Raw genomic sequence first — 19,663 nt, 5'->3', positions numbered from 1 at the left:
ACGCTGCCAAACATAACTTCATGTACTTCAACAAGCAGGAGCCTTAAAATACCCTCTGAAACAGTCAAATAAGATTGGTCCGGATTTTTATGAAGAAAGAAAAGTCAAGAAATGTATCAGAAAATAGTTTATTTATGCTTGAAAGATGAGTGTCCTAACCAAACAAACAAACAAACAAACAAACAAATGAATTTTGAAATAAATACACCCACATGACAAACAGAAGTACAATCAGTGACTGGGTGGCCGAATATTCGACTACAGAGGCCTGAAAAAGGTTGTTTTTCTGAAGGTGACCTCCATTTCTAAGGTCAGTTTTTGGGGAAATGAACCATGTGTGACACTTTATAAGACAGCCGGTTAGTTACTGGGTGATTTTACTGGTGTTTAAATGGAAGAAAACATGACCGAGGAGCAAAAAACAGAGGAAATAAATATTAGTTGAGTATTTATGTAGGAAAATAGAAGAAATGATCTTGTTGTTGATAAAAAGAAAAGTCATTTCTAGTTAGAAGTGTTTAATCCAACTACATCTGTTATATTATTATCATTTTATAGAAGCCTTCCAGAGGCGCAACACTCAACTAAGGTGCGTTTGTTTTCTACTCCCCTGCTGAACCAACATGCCCGCGAGGAGTTTTACCTAAATATAGACCCATTTTTCAACTCGTCTTCATTTCAAACGCAGCGAAGAAGACGACATGAATAAAAGCTTTCAGTTTTCCGTCACATCACTGTAGGTGTTTTTTTAAACACTCAAAATGCAGATTGTTTAACATTTTTCATAAACTTCATTCATGCAGACGTCAGATATTCCTCTGAAACGCCCGGAGTCATGTTTTCTTCCGCCGCTTCCACATTCAAAGCATCAACAGGAACCAGTCGGTGCCCAATTCATACGACAAAAACACAGCGGCAGCCGCAGGGCTGCGTTATAAAGTGTCACAGAGACGTGTTTGTTCGAAGCTCGTTCATCTGGAGGCGGCGGCGTCCGGGTACGAGCCGCCGGTGACGTCTTCTCCTCCTCCGACCACCTCCGACACCACCTGAGAGAAGGAAGTTTGTTTGAAAGGTGGAATTTGCAGATAAAGCTATGTTTTTCCCGTATGGACTGACCTCAGTTCATGTTCTTTACTCTGAGATCTGAGGCGCTTGCAGACTGAATGTAGTAGCTGAGGGAATACGGGGAAATCTTTGGTGGTCGGCAGACGTCCGAGATCTCACCGACCACGTTACAGAGATTTGAAGACATCATTACAGGCCACTCAAATACCAAATTCTGACTTTCACAGACTAAAAAGTATAATTTCCAGCAGTTTGTGAGCTTTATTTACGAGTTAACAAGTACCTGAATATTTTTTTTTTTTTTTTTTTTTTTTTTTTTTAAGTGCTTCAACAACAGACGGAACAAAAATCTTCTGAAATGTGAGCAAACAGACTGAATGTGCTGCAGCTTCTCCTCCTCTGGGCGGCAGCATCCTGCTCACTGTAAATCTTTCCTCCCGTTACTTGTGATGAAGAGAAACCTTCCTGAAGCATCTAGAAATCTCTCAGGTGCTCCTACGGCCACTGAAACAGCTTTGGATTCCTTCACAAAGTGCAGTGCTGGAGGCCATGACGTGGCCGTCACTCTGCCGGTACGAAGTTAATGAGACTTCAGTGGTCCGAGTTGGACGTCTTTACAGGTTTGTTGGTATCAAAGTCCCTCGTTGTGTTTCCAAGTTGTAGCTGAGTTACTGACACAAAGAGGAAACATGAAACTAAGAGATGATCTCTTATGAAGAAGATAAATTACTATAACACGTCTAACTGTGGCTTTTTTTGTTTTGAGAAATTTGAAGAAAAAAAAAGTTAACCTTAACTTGCATCTTTTCCCCCCCCAATGCAGTATTGTATATTTATTACACCCGTCTCATCCAATATTGATCTCATCAGTGTATCAGAACGAACAGAAAGATTTAAGACCCTGCCTGACAGTTCACCTGGTCATCAATGATGGCATCTACGTCTCTCTCCGTGTCCAAGTCTTCGCCGGTCAGGATGTCCATCGGGGCCTCGGCGATGGCTCTGATGGTCTGGTCCTCCAGGGCCAGCGCCGTGTCGAACTGTAGTGGGGACGGAGGACCCTGCATGCCGTCCCCCTCCACGTCCAGGTCCTGCAACCACAGAGAGCCATGAGACGTGTAGTGCATAGTGTACAAGATTTTCCCTACAATTATAAAACTAAGGTGCACTAACTAAGCCACTATGGCAGGGGTGTCAAACATACGGCCCGCGGGCCGAATCCGGCCCCCCAAGGGGTCCAGATCGGCCCGCCGGATGACTTTGCTAAGTGTGAAAATTACAGAAAGACATAAATTGCATTTCTATGAGAATGTGGAGGTTTACGAGTACAAACGTTTTGTATTTTTTTTTTTTTTTTTTAATCGATCCAGTAATTGCTTCAAAAACAACGTAAATGCGACGTCTGCTCCGGAGGGAGCAGCGCTTGCTGCTGGGGAATCTGCAGAGGAGATCCCAGGCAGATAAACAGTGGGCTGATGTCTGAGTTTTTCGTCTTTATGTTTCTAGTTTATTGTAGAAAGACCTTAAAATAGGGTTTATCATCCAAAAACCTTCACCAATGATTTAAACAGGGAAATATTGTAGTTATTATGCTACGATTTTACTGGTCTGGCTCACTTGAGATCAAAGTGGGCAGTATGTGGCCCCTTAACTAAAATGAGTTTGAAACCCCTGCTCTATAGGTTCTCTAAGTTTGATTTTACCAATTCGAATTTTAAAAAGAACAGATAATGTATTTTTAAGTAAATAATGACAATGGTCCAGCATTAAGTGAAAATACATCATTCTTGGCACCTAAGCCCTCCAGAAACCCGAGAAAACCCTGCTACATGTTCATATATTTACACATCACATACTCATGGCTTCTTCTATTGATTCCATTGATAGCTTAAGGTTTTTTTAAGGGTATTTTTTTTTACAGTACACCTCCAACACTTCAACTTCACTTATTAGCCGTTATGGTTTGTAAACTTCTTCACTGCGACATTAAAAACTGATCTGTACAGAATATGTTCACGTCAGATTTATTAGACCTGTTTAAACACAACTAAAGAATCTCCGTTTACCTGGTGACGCATTTAATTTCCTACAAATGCTTCCTAAAAATATTTCTTTTCAATATTGAAGCTACCGCTCAACTGTCCTCTATTTGGTTTTTCATTTTGGTGCTGAGCAAGCTGAACAGATACTAATAGATGACGTAAAAAAACAAAAAACAAACAAAACAAAAAACGCTGCAGACCACGGATTGGAGAGAAATAATCGTAAACAATCACTGCTTTTTGGATGTCATTGCAAACAAACTAAGCTCCTATAATATTTTTTTTATTCACTCAACTGCCCAATTAATGGCAACCTGCAAAACCACGCCACGACTGAGGAGGTTGAGACGTTCCTGTTTGGCTGCCAACAAAAGGATCCAGTGACACATTAAAAGATGATCTCTTGCTGTGTCACCATAGTAACGCTGCCACATTGAGGTTGTTCTATCTACAGTGACAAAAAAACAAAACCCAGGAAAGTAGTTGGTACCAAAAGAGAGCAGATTAGAACCGGTACCGGCAGCAGACAAGAGGTTTTAGAACGACAGCTTTCACCGAGTTTGTTCCAGTTCAAATGGCAGCAGCCTGAAGTGGCCGTGATTGTGCACGTAAGCGTGTAACGCGACGTGACGTCGGCACGGGAACATATTTCTACGTACGTCGCTGAACTCCAGGGGGAGGCTCTCTGTGGGCTGAAGCTCGGCAGCGCTCAGGTACATGTCTTTGCTGGCGGCGGCGGCGGCGAACTGCTCCGGCCGAGGGGCCTCCTGCTCAGGCTGGTACATGAGGGGGGGCAGGGTGAGGTGCAGCGGGCAGCGCGGGTCGTCGGACTGACCCATGTGCACGGTGCGGTCGCACGGGACGTCTTTCAGCCCAGGGCACATTTTGAAGAGCACCTGGTTGCTGTCTTGGTAGATGTCTTGAGTGTCGGGGCGGTCAAGGAGTCACATGATGCATCCACAAACACAAGACGAAAACACAGGAAGACAAATGCTAGCATGTGGACATTGAAATTACAAGTTGCCTAATTAGTATTATTTCAAATACTGTTGATTATTCCTATAAAAATAATCTAGTTGTAATTATTTCTCAACATAAAACTAATTGTCTTACCGTTATGCCTGATTGGTTGTAAACAGTGTGTTGGTGATTTTATCCGAACACTTCATGGTTTGTCTACAACTCAACACTGATGTCGGAGATCATTTAATCCCAATCATCACTAAACACAAAACTCTCTGTACTTTCATTCTTCTTAAACAGGGAACTATGATGTAAATCCTGTCCAATGTAAAATATGAAAAGTATGAGGCCACTCTGAATGATTTGGGGTTAAAGAAGTAGGAAGTAGGCTGAGGAGAGATTTTGTTCCTTCCAACTGAACCGATTAGCTCCTTTGTAACTCTGGGAAAAAAATCAACAGACCACAGGAAGGAGTTTCTGTAGGCTCCCTTGGAAACTAGCAGCTACTGCAAGCTGCTGCTTTTGATCAGAGCCGAGGTGAAAGAGAGCTTAAATTAAAAAGAAATGTACACATTTAATATTTTCTTTCAGTCGACACAGCCTGGGTTTCTTGTGTGGAAACAGATCGTACTATTTTGGACAAACCCAAACTGAAAAACCATGGAGGATACGGGAGACGCAGTGTCGGGCCATCGGCAGGGAGGGATTGGTACATCGGTTCCCCTCCACAAAGGAGATGCATTTTTCAGTCACTGTTCTCGTGTGAGGCTACAACAGAAGAAAGTGAGCGTTAGATGAGATCACTTTCAAACAGCTTGAGTAAAAGTGAAGTGCCGGCCTGATGAGGTTTAAAACCTCGGTTCCGATTTGCTGCACGGAGAGATGTTGAACACTACACACTACAACCAAAAGTATGTTTTAATCCAACTCAACATACTTGACATACTTTACATCCTGCAACAACAAAAAAAAAAGAAAAAAGAGATGAAGTCGAAACCTGGTAAATGACTGAATCATTTATTAAACGCTTGCAGGCATTCATTTTGAAACTGCGCCTTTCAATTTGAAGCCGTTGGGGTCCAGACAAATTGGGACTATTCTCTTTTTGAAATCCAAAAGTCTCTTCACTCAAGCAAAACTTTATAAAATGTTATGTAATACTGAACATTCTTGTTGTTGTGGCTCTGTTCTCCAACAAATTTGATTTTATAAAATGAATTGACTCATCATTCCACTATATGGAAAGTCAAGATCATAAAATGACAAACGTTTTTTTTTAAAAAAAATTTTTAAAATGTCACAATCTCAACAGTGAGTTCCCATTTGGAGTTTGAGCCAGTTGGACATTTTCTATGGGTCTTCCTCTGCTGTCTTTTCCTACAATTCCTGTCCGTCTAAACGGTCTCAATAAAATAAAAAATACCCCCAAATCGTATCATATCGTCAGCATCAGTTTCCAAAAATCACAGTTTAAAGGGATCTTAAAATAGGACTGGGGGGGTGGGGTGGGGGGGGGGACAGAGAAAACAGTCCTTGGTTTTTGACCTCCTTTCAGTGACCACTGTACAAAGTGACATATGTGGATCTTCCAGAGTAACCCGGACTTTGTTTCTGAGACTAAACACCGCTCTGGAGTCTAAAACCACAAACACAATTCCTCTCAATCACAGACACACTGGAGTTAGAACAGAAGTTCAGACATGGAGGCTGTCAAACTGGGACAGATAAACTTGAAACTAGTCACAGAACAGACAGCAGTTTTGGTGCACTGACCCTTTAACATCAGATACAACAACAAGTAGTTCTGACCCAGCAATCTGATTGGTCAACTGAACATTTGGAACGAGCTCAAATCATCATGACATCACACCCTGCTCATCTAAAAATATCACTCTACCTTCTCAATGGGAATATATCATTAGAATTGAGTTTCATATAATATAGTTTATATTTGTTATAGGTCTATTAAATGTGACCCATTTGGTGAAATTGGGTGCTAAAATCTTAAAAACTCAAGAGTCTATGGATATCTTTATTCATCAGATATCTTTGTTCCAATCAGACTGAGCTAGCTGAGCAGTTTAGTTTGACTTCTATGACTTTGCATGTATATTTCCACCTGCGGGACTCCTTCCGTCACGGCCTGCCTCCTCTCCCTCAGCTGCCGGTGCAGCAGGGCCTCCACTCCGTACCGCCGGCGGTACCGACGCAAAGCTTTGAGCTTCTTCAGGTTCTCCCTCTCCTTCGTGGACAGACCTTCAGGCCCCGTCAGCAGGCTGCTTCCTGCCATCATCGTAAACAAATACAGATAAATCAGCAGCGGGCTGCGAGAGAAAGGAGCGCTGGAAACAGAGTGAGAATTAGTCGCGTGTTTACCGAGAGATTCGTGCTCCACTTTGCGGTTGTGCAGGTATCGCCGCTTCTTCTCCTTCAGCAGGTGCTGCAGCCGTTTGAACTGGTCGATGTAGAGCGACTGCAGCCGGATGAGTTTTTCTCGAGTGATGAGCGCCACCTCTTCCGCCGTGTACACTCCAGCATGTCTGCCAATACACAAGAAAGAAAAAAAACTTACTCTACAAACAAGGTACGACGAGTCTGTTTCCCAAAATCTTAGTATTTTATCACAAACAATACGATATGTACCATTTGTTCTCTCATAGTATGGGGTTGGAAATTAGAAAACAAGAAATTAAAATACTTTAGAGTTTAATACTAAGAGCAAATCATACAATGTGTACCTTTGGACAGAAATACAATCTCAAACTCACTGGTGATTAAATTGCACATCATTTTATACTTATTTTTTCGGCTTCCAAAATCTTTCTGCCGTCGTAATTGATTTACTTAATTAAACTTCAATAGAGGCCCCTTCTGTTCCGTGTATTGTGAGAAAATCCTGTAGATTAACAGCACAATGAAATACCATGATAATGTCAATACTCGACATAACGTACCGTTATTAGGCGAGTAACTTAAGTGACTGAAAAATATGAAAAGTATGAGGCCACTCTGAATGATTTGGGGTTAAAGAAGTAGGAAGTAGGCTGAGGAGAGATTTTGTTCCTTCCAACTGAACCGATTAGCTCCTTTGTAACTCCGGGAAAAAAATCAACAGACCACAGGAAGGAGTTTCTGTAGGCTCCCTTGGAAACTAGCAGCTACTGCAAGCTGCTGCTTTTGATCAGAGCCGAGGTGAAAGAGAGCTTAAATTAAACATAATGTTTTAACAACATGGGTGTTACTATTTTTTTCAGTCCAACAGAGCCTGGGTTTCTTGTGTGAAAACTACAGACTGGATATAAAAGAGTTCGTAGTTTCAGGCCTGTAAAATGGTTCCGATCCGGAAGTGTCTTCAGCTGCAATACCAGCGAGTGCCACTAGAGGTCGGCTCCAAAAAGCCTCCGGCTCCATAGACTCCCATTCAACTTCTCTCATCAAATCCAAAGTGAATAAAATGTGTCCATCAGTTATCTCGGTGTTGTTAGCTAAAGTCACTCCTTCTTATTAGTTTTAATTATCTCTCAATTATAACTATAAAATAAACTCCCAAAAAGCTGTGTTTTGTGGGGGCGTGTCTGTTTGATTGACAGGCCTGTGGTGCAGTCAGGTTACAGCTATCGGTGGGCGGGACGTAGTATCGTCATGTTTCCGATCAGATCCACCGCTGGCTCCTCCCCCAGCTCGTCCAAATATGGTCACTTCTGCTCCGAACTAGCAAGATGACTCAATCAAAATTCCGAATGTTATTATTTTTTTTTATATAAAATAATTGAAGGCAAATTGTTGCCTTTATGCTGACATAAAACTATAACAATTACATGGTTGCAACAATGTGTTCTTGAAATTAGTATTTTGTTTTATTGTTATCACTTTGCGGTTTATCGCACAAATACCCTGAAATATGGTGATATTGTTTTAGGACCATATCTACCCGAAGAACAAAAAGACCACTAAGCATTCTAGTTGTTGGAGGCTTAGATTTCGCGACAATAAAGCCTGTCGTCTCTGTTTTCTATAGTCGCACCGCTCCACTACACAGCTAGCTTAGTTTATTGACATAACTTGGGTGCGAGCAGTCAAATTCATCTTTAATGCAGATAAATGAAGATCTGAACCTTCAACCAGACATTTATCAATAAATACTATAAGATGGCATTGTGAGTTTATATTAAAAAGCTAATTGAGCTTACTTCAGAGGGTCCTCGTGATCACTGTCAACGCTGTCAGCCTCGCTGTCCGGGTCTCCTCTCCACGTCTGGTCCAGTACCAGCGGTCCCGGCTCCTCCTCACTCAGACTGTCCTCGTCTACCGAGAGCGTTGAAACGTTTAACATCAGAAGAAACTTCACGCCCACATTCACCCGTCAACACACAAACACAGAAATCTCATCAGCAGAGTCGGTGCTGTTTACCGAGAACGCGGTTGGCTTCAGAGCGCCCTCCTTCCAGGCCGTGTGTCTCTGCACGGTTGAACCCACTGAGCTGAGACAACAGAACCTCCGGAGACGGACCAGATGAAGCCTTTCTCATCTGAGCCCGGAGAGCCATGGCGTTCCTGCGAGCATGTTCTGCACAGAACGTCACTCTACAGAACAGACGAAGGGAAAAAAGATGACAAAGCTGCTTAGACCTGTTATGGATGTGTAATAGTTCTGGGAGCGTCCACCGAGCCCGGCAGCAAACGGAGCTGTTGTTTAAAGCAGACGGGACCTCCACCTTCCACCCACCCGTCTTTCCTCTCGGCCTTCGGGGCAGCGTTGGGGCAGCGCTTGCCGTTCTTGGCGGAGACGTAGCTGCACTGCTTGTACGGCGCATTCTTGTCCTCCAGAACGTGTTTGATGCAGAAGTCCAGGCCTTCCAGTCGGGGCTGCGAGCACGGCCGCTGGCTGAAGGAGCAGGCCTGGAGCTCCTGGGGTCGGGCCGTCTGGGTCACCCGGCTCCGGCTCGAGGGCAAAACGTGGATTCGTATCCTGTTCATTTCAAACCTGAAAGACATTTGAGCCAAAAAAAACTATTAAGCCATTAATTAATTAAAGACAAAAATATCACTGGTTACAGCTTCTCAAATTCTACTATTGACCAGACAAAACAGAATTTTTTTTAAGAAACAGGAAAACATAATGGACTTTTTCTAGAATTTTATAAACAAAATGTTTTTTTAGAGACACTGAATATGGTGGCTAGAGCCATACAAAGAAGTAGAAATGAAGTGAATAGTTGTGAAGTCAATGGACAGGAAATTAAAAAAAAAAATTGTCAAAAAACAGATGTCAAAACCTCCCTCATTCAAGCTTCTCAAATATTTTAAAATCCATTCATATTTTCAGGCATTTTGGTATTTTATACAAAAGCATAAATGTCACCACATAGACGTGAACAGGACTATACTGAGCTCACAATGCTCCTCTGAAATCTATGAACATCACAAAGAAATGTCAGCTTCACATGTTTACCTTGCAGATACACGTGGCTTAATTAACATGGAGTCATGAATTAGGTCCAAAGGTCAGAGGTGTTAAACTGATGGTGTCCTCGGTGTCCAGAACAAGCATCTCCATGTAAAAACACCGTGTTTACAGCAGTTTAAAGAAACGTTGATGTTATTCCTCCCAGTAAATAACGTGGCTCGTTAAATGTCCACACTACGAGCTCATAGACGTTATGCACATAAACAACGAACACATTTCTCCATAAATAAATCATTTTCCCCTAAAGGAGCACGTTTGGTAGTGTTTAGACAGCAAGAGAAACAGCGGGACATTTGTCCGCCTTCGAGGACTCTAACCCGGGACATTTGTCCGCCTTCGCGGACTCTAACCCGGGACATTTGTCCGCCTTCGTGGACTCTAACCCGGGACATTTGTCCGCCTTCGTGGACTCTAACCCGGGACATTTGTCCGCCTTCGAGGACTCTAACCCGGGACATTTGTCCGCCTTCGTGGACTCTAACCCGGGACATTTGTCCGCCTTCGAGGACTCTAACCCGGGACATTTGTCCGCCTTCGCGGACTCTAACCCGGGACATTTGTCCGCCTTCGCGGACTCTAACCCGGGACATTTGTCCGCCTTCGTGGACTCTAACCCGGGACATTTGTCCGCCTTCGTGGACTCTAACCCGGGTTCGGGTTCGGGTTCGCGCCGGAAAGCCCGCCTCTCTGCTGCGTCACTCTTTCCGTTACGGAATCGCCATCTTTGTTTAGCCGTTGCTAACAGTAGCTCACCGCTAATTCTTACAATTTGCAGCTAAAACACGAGCTCTGCCGGTCGATAGGCACAGGCAGCCGTGGTTCTCCATGCCGTAGAAATGCTTTGATGTTGGAACATGAACATTGCCTCATTTTATTGTTCGTAACCGCTTACCTCCCTCTCAGACGTCCGGCTAAGCTCGACCTCCCGAAGCACACTGCGTCGACTTTCCTGCATTCCGTTAAGTGCCACAGCTTCTGCGGACACAAACCAACCCCGCCTACTCTGAGTTGATTGGTCAAGACGCCAGCCTTTCAAGCGCGTTCATTGGCCAATCCAGCTGCCATTCAAAGTGGCACCAAACCCAACATTTCCGTCGACACCCAAAACAAAAACTGCTGCAGTAGTTTTATAAGAACATTTAACGCATCGAGTTTTCTTAAAATATTTATTGACTTTGAGAATAAAGCAACCACATTATATCAAAAGGAACAGTGTTGACATAGAACTTTTGAACTGAAAAAAAAAGAAACCCCGAAACGTTTCATTTCCAGACCTGAGTGTCACTTAAAACACCAAGACATGAAAAAACATGAAACTTATTGTAGCTATGTGATTGTTGCATTGTTAGGTTGCATGAGTGTCTTCCGTTTTTTTTCTGACATATGGATTTTTATTACGAAATGTGTCCTTTGTTTATCACTTTCTCACAGCGTAATGTTAATACTTAAAATTGGATGATTTGCCCAGATCAAATGGCAATGATATATTGGATATCTACTCTAATATTTTAACCATTATACATGTAACACTTTGTCAATTGCATTGTAGGCAAACCTACTAAGATAAATATTCAGTGCATTTACCGTTTTCCCTGTTCCAACCAAGAGTTGAATAACTAATAAAACCTTTGCTGCCTGAGCAATGAGTTTTCTTTTTCCAGCATATCGTCCATATCTCGAGGGCACAGAATATATTTCACAATTCTATGGCTGATTTGTTGTACTGCATTACTGTTATCTGCTGAAAAAAACACGAGTTTCTTTTTGATAAACCGATAAAAAGAAAGCAGGTTAAGAGCAGTAATATTATACAGTCAAACCCACATAAAGCTTAATATGAATCAAATGTACAGGTGATACCCGATTCTTTCGCACCTCTTTCTGCTCACACACAAAATTTCAAACATTAAATTCAGATTAATTATTCATGCTCAAGACCCTGTGGAGGAGGTATATCGATAGCCTGCTTGCCGTCTATGATTTTTTACACAACTATAGAACACATGCAAAACACTTTCTGATGAATGATGGCTTGTGTGGATGGATTATAAACAACAATCTGGAGCTGAATATCCACCAGTTTTTACTTTGTAGGTTACAGTATGGAGTCAAAAAAGACAACTTTGACATGATTAAATCAGACCGGCGTGGACCGACAGATATACACTTGGGTTTTACACATTTAAAACACCCCTCCCCTCCCGCCCCCCGAGAAATGACAAAAACACAAAGATGACCTTTGATTATTGTGTATTGTTAATACTATGCTGCGTTCGATGGGGTCTCCACAAATCAGAAAACTAACCCTAACCCCGACATGATTTCAGGGTGCAGCTGATTAGAACACAGCTGAAAATTATGAATATCCATATATACTGCCTACTTTTATCTTTGCATTTTAGCTGTTACATGAGGAAAGAAAAAATAAACTTACATTTCTTCTGTACATTTTTGTTTTTGTTGGCAATTTCCTTCATTGTGACCACACCGGGGGTAAGATATGTTTAAAAAAGCGTTGTGTGTTTGTCCTTGGTATGAACTTTAGTGTATCTGTTAGAGAACTGAATATGAACATTTTACAACCATTTAAAACAATGACTGCAACACTTAAGATCTTTAAAAAAAAAAAAAAAAAAAAAAAAAAAAAGTACAAGCCTTCCTTAATTTACTTTTTTTTTTTTTTTTTTTTGCAATTTTTCATACCAAAATGTAAAAAATATCTCATGTTTGTTTTAAAACATTTTTGCAATCTTTGTACAAATTAAACAAACAATGCAGAAAACCAAACAAAGACAAAAAAATATTGAAAAGATGGCTTTGGAGACATGCACTCTCAAACTAGCCTGTACAGTCTTGATGAAGACAGAGGAGGAACCTTAAAAAAGGTACAAAAGGGGACTAATGTTTTGTGTTTTTTTCTCTTTAAAAGCATTCAATTAATAAATAACATACTATAAAAACATTATAAAAAAGACAATTGGTAAGAAGACCCGACAGGTACGTGATAGAAATCTTTTTTGTTTCCTCAATGATTTCATGACATTTGACTTCCTCTTGATCACATTTCATTTGAATTAAGCAGAAAAGGAATTTTTTTTTTTTTTTTTTTATCTAGACTTTCCTGTGAATCTTTTTTTTTTATCTCACATTTTGTAAGCTTTTCAAGCCTCATCATTATTGCCCCACAAGAAGTACACAGTAAAAAGAAAAACAGAACAAACTCCTTTATAAACACCAGTACATTTCTCTGCTGTCACACTGAAGCCTATTTAAAAAAAAAAAAAAAAAAAATGCTGGGTGAGTTCAAAGAAAAATAAGATCATACAATACTCGATGTAACAAAGATCGATGATGTCAAGTAAAAATGTACATAACTCAGCCTCCTGAATAGGGTGGGGGGGGGGGGGAGACTCATTTGGGTAACGGCGGCAGGGGAGGAGGCGGTTCTGAGGGCAGGGGCGGCGGTCTGGGGTTGTTCCCTCTGGAGCCACCGGAGTACCGATACTCCCCGTACTGAGATCGGTACTCGAACATGGACGGCTGGGACGGCTGCACCCCCTGCGCGCTCAGCAGCGAGTTTAGCATTTCGAAAGTGTCCTGGTACTCGTTCGACTGCGCCCCACCCGCCGCTCCGTGCCCGTTAGTGTCCGTCTTGTCGCCTTTGGAGTAGACGCCTTGGTGGTGGGGCAGGCCGAGGCCCGGGAGGATGTCGGTGCCCAAAGGTTGCCCGGAGGAGGAAGACAGGGACGGCAGCTGGTAAGGGTTTCTGGAGGACTTGCCGACTTTGGAGGGAGGGTGAGTGCCTGCTGTGGGGTCCTGGGAGTGTGTCCTCTTACGCGAGGTGGAAGAGGATGAGGAACTCGTCCTAGAGGAGTCGCTGGGCACTTTTTTGCTGCTCCCCTGTGCTCCCCCGCCGGAGCCAGACGAATGTTTGTGTGAGGAGGAGGAGAGCGAGGCACCGCTGGAGGAGGAGGAGGAGGAAGAGTGGTGGTGGTGGTGATGGTGGTGGTGGTGGTGGTTGGACCGTTCCCTGTGCTTGTCCCTGCTCTTGCCCTCCTCTCCTGAACTCCCCCTTTGCTTCTCAGGCACTCGTATTCTCACTTTAATGTCCGGGTCCTGACCACGGGTTCCTCCTCCTCCTCCTCCTCCTGCACCCAACGGGAAACGCACTTTCAGAGAGCTCCTGTCGTGCCTCTCCTTCTCCAGGGGGATTTTAAGGATAATGGGCGAGGGGTTAGACATGTCGGTGGAGGAGGAGCTGGACTGCTGGTGATGATGCTGCTGCTTCTCCTTCCTCTGCTGCTGACCAATGAGAGCTTGGGCTGCGTTGGCGTACTCCCGCTTCACGCTGGCCTCCATGTTCTCCAGCTTCCTCTTTTGGGCAGCCAGGACGTCGGCGTTCTTGGCGCGGTACTCGCTCAGCGACACTTTGGCCGGCGCGTGGACCTCGTGGTTGGGCTGCTGCTGCTCAGTTCCAGCCTGACACTTTCCGCTCCACGTCGGAGCGCTGCCGGATGCTCCGTCTTTGTCGCCCCCAGATGAGGAAGAGGAGGCGGAGGGCGGAGCCGAGAGGCTCATCAGGCCCGCCACGGTGCTCTCAGATGAAGCCATGGAGATCATGCTGATCATGGTGTCCCGCTGGTCGCCCTCCTCCTGGACTTTTGGCTTGACTTTTGGTGTCTGACCTCCAGCCTGGAACCCCAGAAGACAAGACAATCACAGTTAAAGCAAGTCTATTAAAGATGTCAACACAGCGCAGGAAGATGTGGCTGTAAAACTGTCAACAAAAAAGCTGGATAAAAGCTGTACCTTCCAGTTGCGAATCCGTTTCAACCGGCTGGGTGTTTTCTCCAGGATCTGCAGGAACTCGTGTGTGAGCTCTGCAGGAAGTTTAAGAGGCAAAATCAGCTGGACTTCATTAAAAGTTACAAATCCACCCCAACTGATGTATGACTTACGAGGGTAAATCGATAAGTTCCACGACTACAGCGCAGCACCGTGATGTGCACAGTGCAGGAGAAATATTCGACCCTGAGGATTAATGGGTACAAACTTCGTCACTTGAGCATCATCAGTTCCTGAGTTACACACGTTTTTATGAGCGGTGTTCTGGGTGCGTTGGGGATTTCACCGTGGACGTGACCAGAGGGCACACGTCAGATTTTGTCTCAAACTCTGGAAATCGTCAATGAAGACTCTTACGATGCTTCAGGGGGGCTGCAATTGGAGAGGTGTTCTGAGTGACATTCAGGTTTCAGAGGGCAGAACGTCAGCGTCCAAAACTGACAAAAGAGCATCAGGTCAGGAGAAGCAGGTGGGTTTTCTGTGATGTTGGTGTGCTGTGTGCCGTGAATTCATCCCAGGAAGGTCGGAGTGAAACCACGGAGCTCTGCTGGGACCTTCTGAGCCGTCTGAGAAAAAAAGTTCTGTATGGAACTCCTTCAAAACATAAATAAAGAGGAGGTGCGGTACAAACCATGCAAGTGAAGCCAGCACACTAGTTAAAATGAAGCACCGAGCGGTGGCGAACATGCCATTAAAAAATGTTATAGTTCCGAATGAATTTGGAACAGTAGTTTTGCTTGAAATGCTCGTCCTTAGTGAAACATCACAGACCGACACACCCGGTCCACTGCTAACAAAAACAGGTGGCGCTCAGGAAACACCAAAATCTGTCGCAGTTCCTCATCAGGTCTTTCTGCTGCTCCGTGCACATCACTGCGCTCCTCGAGAGCTCCTCGAAATCCACGAGAGCTCCGCGAGCAGTAGTCTCAGAACTTATTGATTTACCCTCGTGTTTGTCCCTCGTCACATTATTCCCAACATCACGTGGTACGGACTGAATTACGAGGTCGTCGGCAGCACGTACCGTCCAGCAGCTCGAGGGTGACCGTCGGGTCGACGTACTCCCACCAGTGCTTCCCATCCGTTGACACGGGGATCTCCCAGTTGGACCATTTGCAGGCGAGGTGGATGCATACGCAGGCCACGACGGGCGGACTGTACTGCAGGCAGAACGTGGTCAAGTGCAGACTACGTGGCAGGATGCGTCCGGGAGAGCACGGAAAAAAAAACACAAAGCAGAAAAAGAGACATTCAGTATATTGAGTTTTTTTTTATGTTGATTACACATGATGACAACAAGCTGCAACTTCTGCACACCCTAAAAGCTGAGGAACAAGTGTCTATATAATTTTAAAACAACAATATTTCATAGTGAACTGTGAGTATACCTGTTAGTGGCCATGAAATATGACGTTTGGGCCAGATCCTTGCTTGCTGGAACAACAATAGAACAAAGAAACACACTTAAAACCTACAACTTAACAAGTCTGATGTGCAAAAAACAACAAGAATAAAAAAAAAAATGCTGAAATATCCAAACAAACAACAAGATTGAAGAGTTGATGCTCACCTCTGACGAGCTGCGTGCACTTCACAACATGAGTGTGCGGATGATCGATGGTGATTTCAAAAGCTGCAATAAAAAAAAAAAGGGGGACAAAAAAAAGATAGGAGAATTTATTAAAGGAACTGCAGAAGTCAGACATATATATAAGATTTCGTTAAATCCAGTTTCCATGGTAATGATAACATTAACAAAAGTCCCTGCAAACCAGAAAGTGAGCAGTGTTGTATGTGGAAGAGTCAAGAGTGACGTGGACAACATGAAAAACATGTCAGTAAAAAAAATGCTTTTATTCTGTTTCCTGCTCCGTGTTGTTCACCACAAACTCTTCAAACAAATGTCTTAAAACTATGTAGAACAAAAGAGGGAAATGGAAAAAAGTTAAGAAACAAAAAAGCTGAACCAGCAGGTTAAGTGCTTCTAATATTGTAGCATGAATGTCACATTGCTGTTAACACGCGGGGGTTGGGGGGGTCTCTGTGAACAAAATAAAACAGGTTAGCTGTCATTTTTTTTTTTTTTTATAATCACGTGTTTCTGGAGGGAAAAACAATGGAGCCCAGTTCTTTCCTTCCAAACTTACCCAAGGTCTGGAGAATTATGCTCTCAAGAATGACCAGGTCTTGGGCTTGTTGCAGGTAAGCCTGAGGTTGAGAGGACAGCACGTTACACACCGGCAGGCCTCCGAGCAAAACAAGAGCAACTGGACGAGGCTTTTCAAAAGGTTTGGAGCATTTATCCAAGAGGCTTTCTGAGTTCAAATGAAAAAGGTGCGGTTACCGACGTTAAATATTGAAAGCCACCTTTTCTTGTAGCCTCAAGGATTAAAGCGACATCGTGTGCAGATGCTCTTGTTTTACAACAGCTAGACATCACATTACCTGGACGACTGAAAACCTACAAATTCATTTTGTTTTTTTTGTTTTTCAACCCGCGTAATCACTGGCAGCTTCGACATCAGAGGGAGCGGCTCAGAACAAAAATCACTCGATTGGGTGTACATAGATCACATGCAAAGTGAGAGCCGGCAGTAAAGAACATTCAAATAGCTGTTGTCTCTATGGGAGACAAGTGGCGTATTATTTGTTCTAGACAACGAGAATCATGTCGGGGAGTGTCAATAATTACAGCAACTTCAAATGTAATAACCAAGAAGGTTTCCCTGTCAAAGGGCTGCTAGTATAGATTTTGTCTTATTGAACACAGAAAATCAGACCTCACGACGTGTTCCTCACACGATTATGACTTATTTTCACCGAAGCCGAGCACTTACATCACTGCGAATGTCTGGCGAAGGCTCCTGAGGGTTGAGGCACGCGTGGGCCACCTTGATCACGTGCTCCAGCTTCCGCGGCTGCTCCTCCACCTTTGCAGCGAGGAAGAGCGCGGCGGGAGAAATAACCTGTTGATGGAGGAACCCCAAAAAATAACGCACGAGTCAATTGATTTAAGTGCTAACATCGGCATCGGAGTCTCGTCGGGTGAATACGAGGAACAATACTTACATTTCTGTGAAATCTGGTGAAAGACTGGACCATGTAGAAGCGATGCATGTACACAATAGCTGTATTGATTGTAAGTTGGGACCTGATACATGTTAGTTAAGGAAAATGTGGTAAACGGTGCATCAAAAAAGCTGTAATGAACTTTAAAAACTGAATGGAATCATTCAGCTACACGTGAAACAACACAACTGAAGAGTTTTAAATTAATGACTTCAAAAAAATCATCATCACAACACAGAAAACAGGAAATCATATCTGGTCGGCCACCGGAGTGTCATAAAGCTGCGTTTGATATCCACATTGTAAAAAAACAGGTCTTGTATAAATATTTGGGTGTAATTATAGAACATCTGTTATCCTTGTAAGAACACATTGAACTGTGGGACTGTTTCAGGGCGAGTGTCCGTCCACTGCATTCAAATCCAAACCGATCCATCAAACGCTGCTCAAAGATCGGAAGCCAAACTCACAAGAAACTCATTGAAAAAATGTTTAATTGTTCCTGAAAAGTGATGAAATTAAAAGCATTTTTCTCATGTGTACCTGAAGCCTTTGATATGTCTTAGATTGAAGCAAATAAAGTGTGAAACAAATAAAAAATGAATGCTTCTTCCATGAAGATTATTCTAAAACTACCTCAACAGATTTGTTGGTACCTCCACAAAAAGATTAGAAGTAGCTGGGTTATAGTTATTTTTTTCCAACTAATTGTTTTCCCTGATTCGAAGGTCTCGATAGTCGCAGTGACTGCATCACTTTTGGAAAACAACCCAGAAGATCCACCATCAGAGGAAACACTTTTAAATTCAAGTTGTTTAAAAAGAAGAAGTGTTTTCTCCAACAGTGAAGTGAAACGTGAAATAAAGCTTCTGAAGCACCGATCATCCACAAACTCATTATAATATTTAAGATCTGATCAAATGGGACTTGATTGTGTATTTTTGGTGTCAGTATACGAATTCTTTGTGATGCTGCCAGAAACCGTTTTACACATGTGTGACAGTCATCTTCATCATCATCTTCATCATCATCTTCATCAGGAGGCTGTAATCACATCAGTGGCAGAACAACAAAGTTGAAGCCACAGCTGGTTGAACTCAGCAGCCGGAAGAAGTATTCCAGCAGCACGAGTCTTTAAGATTAAAACACACGAACCGCCCGGAACCAACGTGTCGGAGGAGGAACACGTTGCTCCTCGACACACTTTGTTCATGGACATATGCAAGTGAGAGGCTAAGCTAACGCTAACGTCCTGAAGGCCCGCCGACCACGCAGGCCTCCGTTAGCCTCGTTAGCCTCCTGCGCCGCGCTCACATAACGTTACCGGGGTAACGGAGACGTAGTAAAACCTCAAACCACCGCGTGAAACAGCCGTGAGACATAAAAACCAACGAGAAGCCGTCGAACAAAAACCCGAGAAGCAGCAGCGGCGGCCCTCCCGACCCAGCCGGCTTCAGGAGGAGGAGAAGCTCGCTAGCTCGCTCGCTAGCGTCGGCTGAGAGGATACACGTTGAGCCGCTGGCCCATGTCCTGCAGCAGGTTGGCCGCCTGTTGTCGGTACGACAGCTCCTTGTCGGGGTCAAGTCCAGCTCGCCGGGACGGGTTGTTGTCGATCTGTTGCCGGGTGTAGTACCATTTGTTGTTACAGCTTGCGGGAAGAGAACGAAACGAAGCCGCCATCACTGAGAAGGACGAGAGTTTAAAATTTCTGCGCGTCACAGGAACTACGTCACACAGCAGCCCCGCGACGTCCCTGCTGTTCCGCTGGCGACCAGCAGGCGGCAATAAAATACCCCAAACAAGTTACTGAATCCCTGAGGTCGAGTCTTTGCCACTGAATGATATTAAAGTTGGACTGTATGGTTTTAATTTAGTCTGGTTTCTTTTTCTGTCACCATTCCATCATTTTCATTATCTTATATTAAACGTAGTAGGAAGAGGGTGACCCAGTGACCCATTTCATGAGGGACAGCACAGTATTTTTATCCCCAGTCCTGAGTCCCAAATATATAGACGATGTCCCGCATTTTTACATATTTCCAAAAGTCAACAATGCAGGACAGAAACTTTTCTAAAATCGTACTATTATTATATTTTGTTTATTCTATGCTATACACCTTCAAGACTTCTGCAGCTTATTTGTTGCACTGAAAAAAACGTCCCAAAAAATTGAAAGATTTGCAATCATGCATTGGGTAACACCTGAGCTCAC

The 19,663-nt window shown here is 43.5% G+C and overlaps 2 protein-coding genes across 5 annotated transcripts; both read right to left on the bottom strand.

Annotated features, from left to right (window-relative positions):
• Nucleotides 1–112: 112 nt before the first annotated feature.
• kansl2 (KAT8 regulatory NSL complex subunit 2) lies at nucleotides 113–10,506 on the bottom strand. Of its 2 annotated transcripts, none has more exons than XM_069143564.1 (10): nucleotides 10,430–10,506; nucleotides 8,797–9,054; nucleotides 8,482–8,654; nucleotides 8,261–8,375; nucleotides 6,447–6,610; nucleotides 6,190–6,353; nucleotides 4,742–4,838; nucleotides 3,767–4,026; nucleotides 1,983–2,156; nucleotides 113–1,736 (listed from the first exon to the last, which is right to left on the bottom strand). In XM_069143564.1, the coding sequence occupies exons 2-10, from the start codon at nucleotides 9,045–9,047 to the stop codon at nucleotides 1,734–1,736; spliced, it is 1,401 nt and encodes a 466-aa protein (XP_068999665.1). In that variant the 5' UTR covers nucleotides 9,048–9,054; nucleotides 10,430–10,506; the 3' UTR covers nucleotides 113–1,733. The 2 variants fall into 2 exon arrangements, with proteins under 2 accessions (XP_068999665.1, XP_068999664.1); XM_069143563.1 differs by having other exon boundaries at nucleotides 113–1,046.
• Nucleotides 10,507–11,603: 1,097 nt separating this feature from the next.
• On the bottom strand, nucleotides 11,604–19,167 carry ccnt1 (cyclin T1). Of its 3 annotated transcripts, none has more exons than XM_069143558.1 (9): nucleotides 18,959–19,167; nucleotides 17,452–17,533; nucleotides 17,220–17,348; nucleotides 16,530–16,590; nucleotides 15,953–16,015; nucleotides 15,771–15,816; nucleotides 15,407–15,570; nucleotides 14,347–14,417; nucleotides 11,604–14,229 (listed from the first exon to the last, which is right to left on the bottom strand). In XM_069143558.1, the coding sequence occupies exons 1-9, from the start codon at nucleotides 19,129–19,131 to the stop codon at nucleotides 12,949–12,951; spliced, it is 2,070 nt and encodes a 689-aa protein (XP_068999659.1). In that variant the 5' UTR covers nucleotides 19,132–19,167; the 3' UTR covers nucleotides 11,604–12,948. The 3 variants fall into 3 exon arrangements, with proteins under 3 accessions (XP_068999659.1, XP_068999656.1, XP_068999657.1); XM_069143555.1 differs by having other exon boundaries at nucleotides 15,771–15,826; nucleotides 15,954–16,015; XM_069143556.1 differs by having other exon boundaries at nucleotides 15,771–15,823; nucleotides 15,954–16,015.
• Nucleotides 19,168–19,663: the final 496 nt, after the last annotated feature.

This window comes from Embiotoca jacksoni, unplaced genomic scaffold (genome assembly GCF_022577435.1).
Source record: "Embiotoca jacksoni isolate LCO1_2020_lvr unplaced genomic scaffold, fEmbJac1.0.p SCAF_111, whole genome shotgun sequence".
Lineage (NCBI taxonomy): Eukaryota > Metazoa > Chordata > Actinopteri > Embiotocidae > Embiotoca > Embiotoca jacksoni.
Note: the sequence above shows the minus strand (reverse complement) of the source record. Positions and strands in the feature narration are given on the sequence as shown.

Coding starts and splice junctions, on each gene's coding strand:
- kansl2 (XM_069143563.1), bottom strand. CDS start 9,047: ATGAACAGGATACGAATCCACGTTTTGCCCTCGAGCCGGAGCCGGGTG. Junction 4,027..4,741: donor GGCCCGACACTGCGTCTCCC/GTATCCTCCATG, acceptor CCGACACTCAAG/ACATCTACCAAGACAGCAAC. Junction 1,047..1,982: donor ATGCCATCATTGATGACCAG/GTGAACTGTCAG, acceptor TCCTTCTCTCAG/GTGGTGTCGGAGGTGGTCGG.
- ccnt1 (XM_069143555.1), bottom strand. CDS start 19,131: ATGGCGGCTTCGTTTCGTTCTCTTCCCGCAAGCTGTAACAACAAATGG. Junction 17,534..18,958: donor ATGGGCCAGCGGCTCAACGT/GTATCCTCTCAG, acceptor AACATGTATCAG/GTCCCAACTTACAATCAATA. Junction 17,349..17,451: donor TCACCAGATTTCACAGAAAT/GTAAGTATTGTT, acceptor CTCCATCAACAG/GTTATTTCTCCCGCCGCGCT.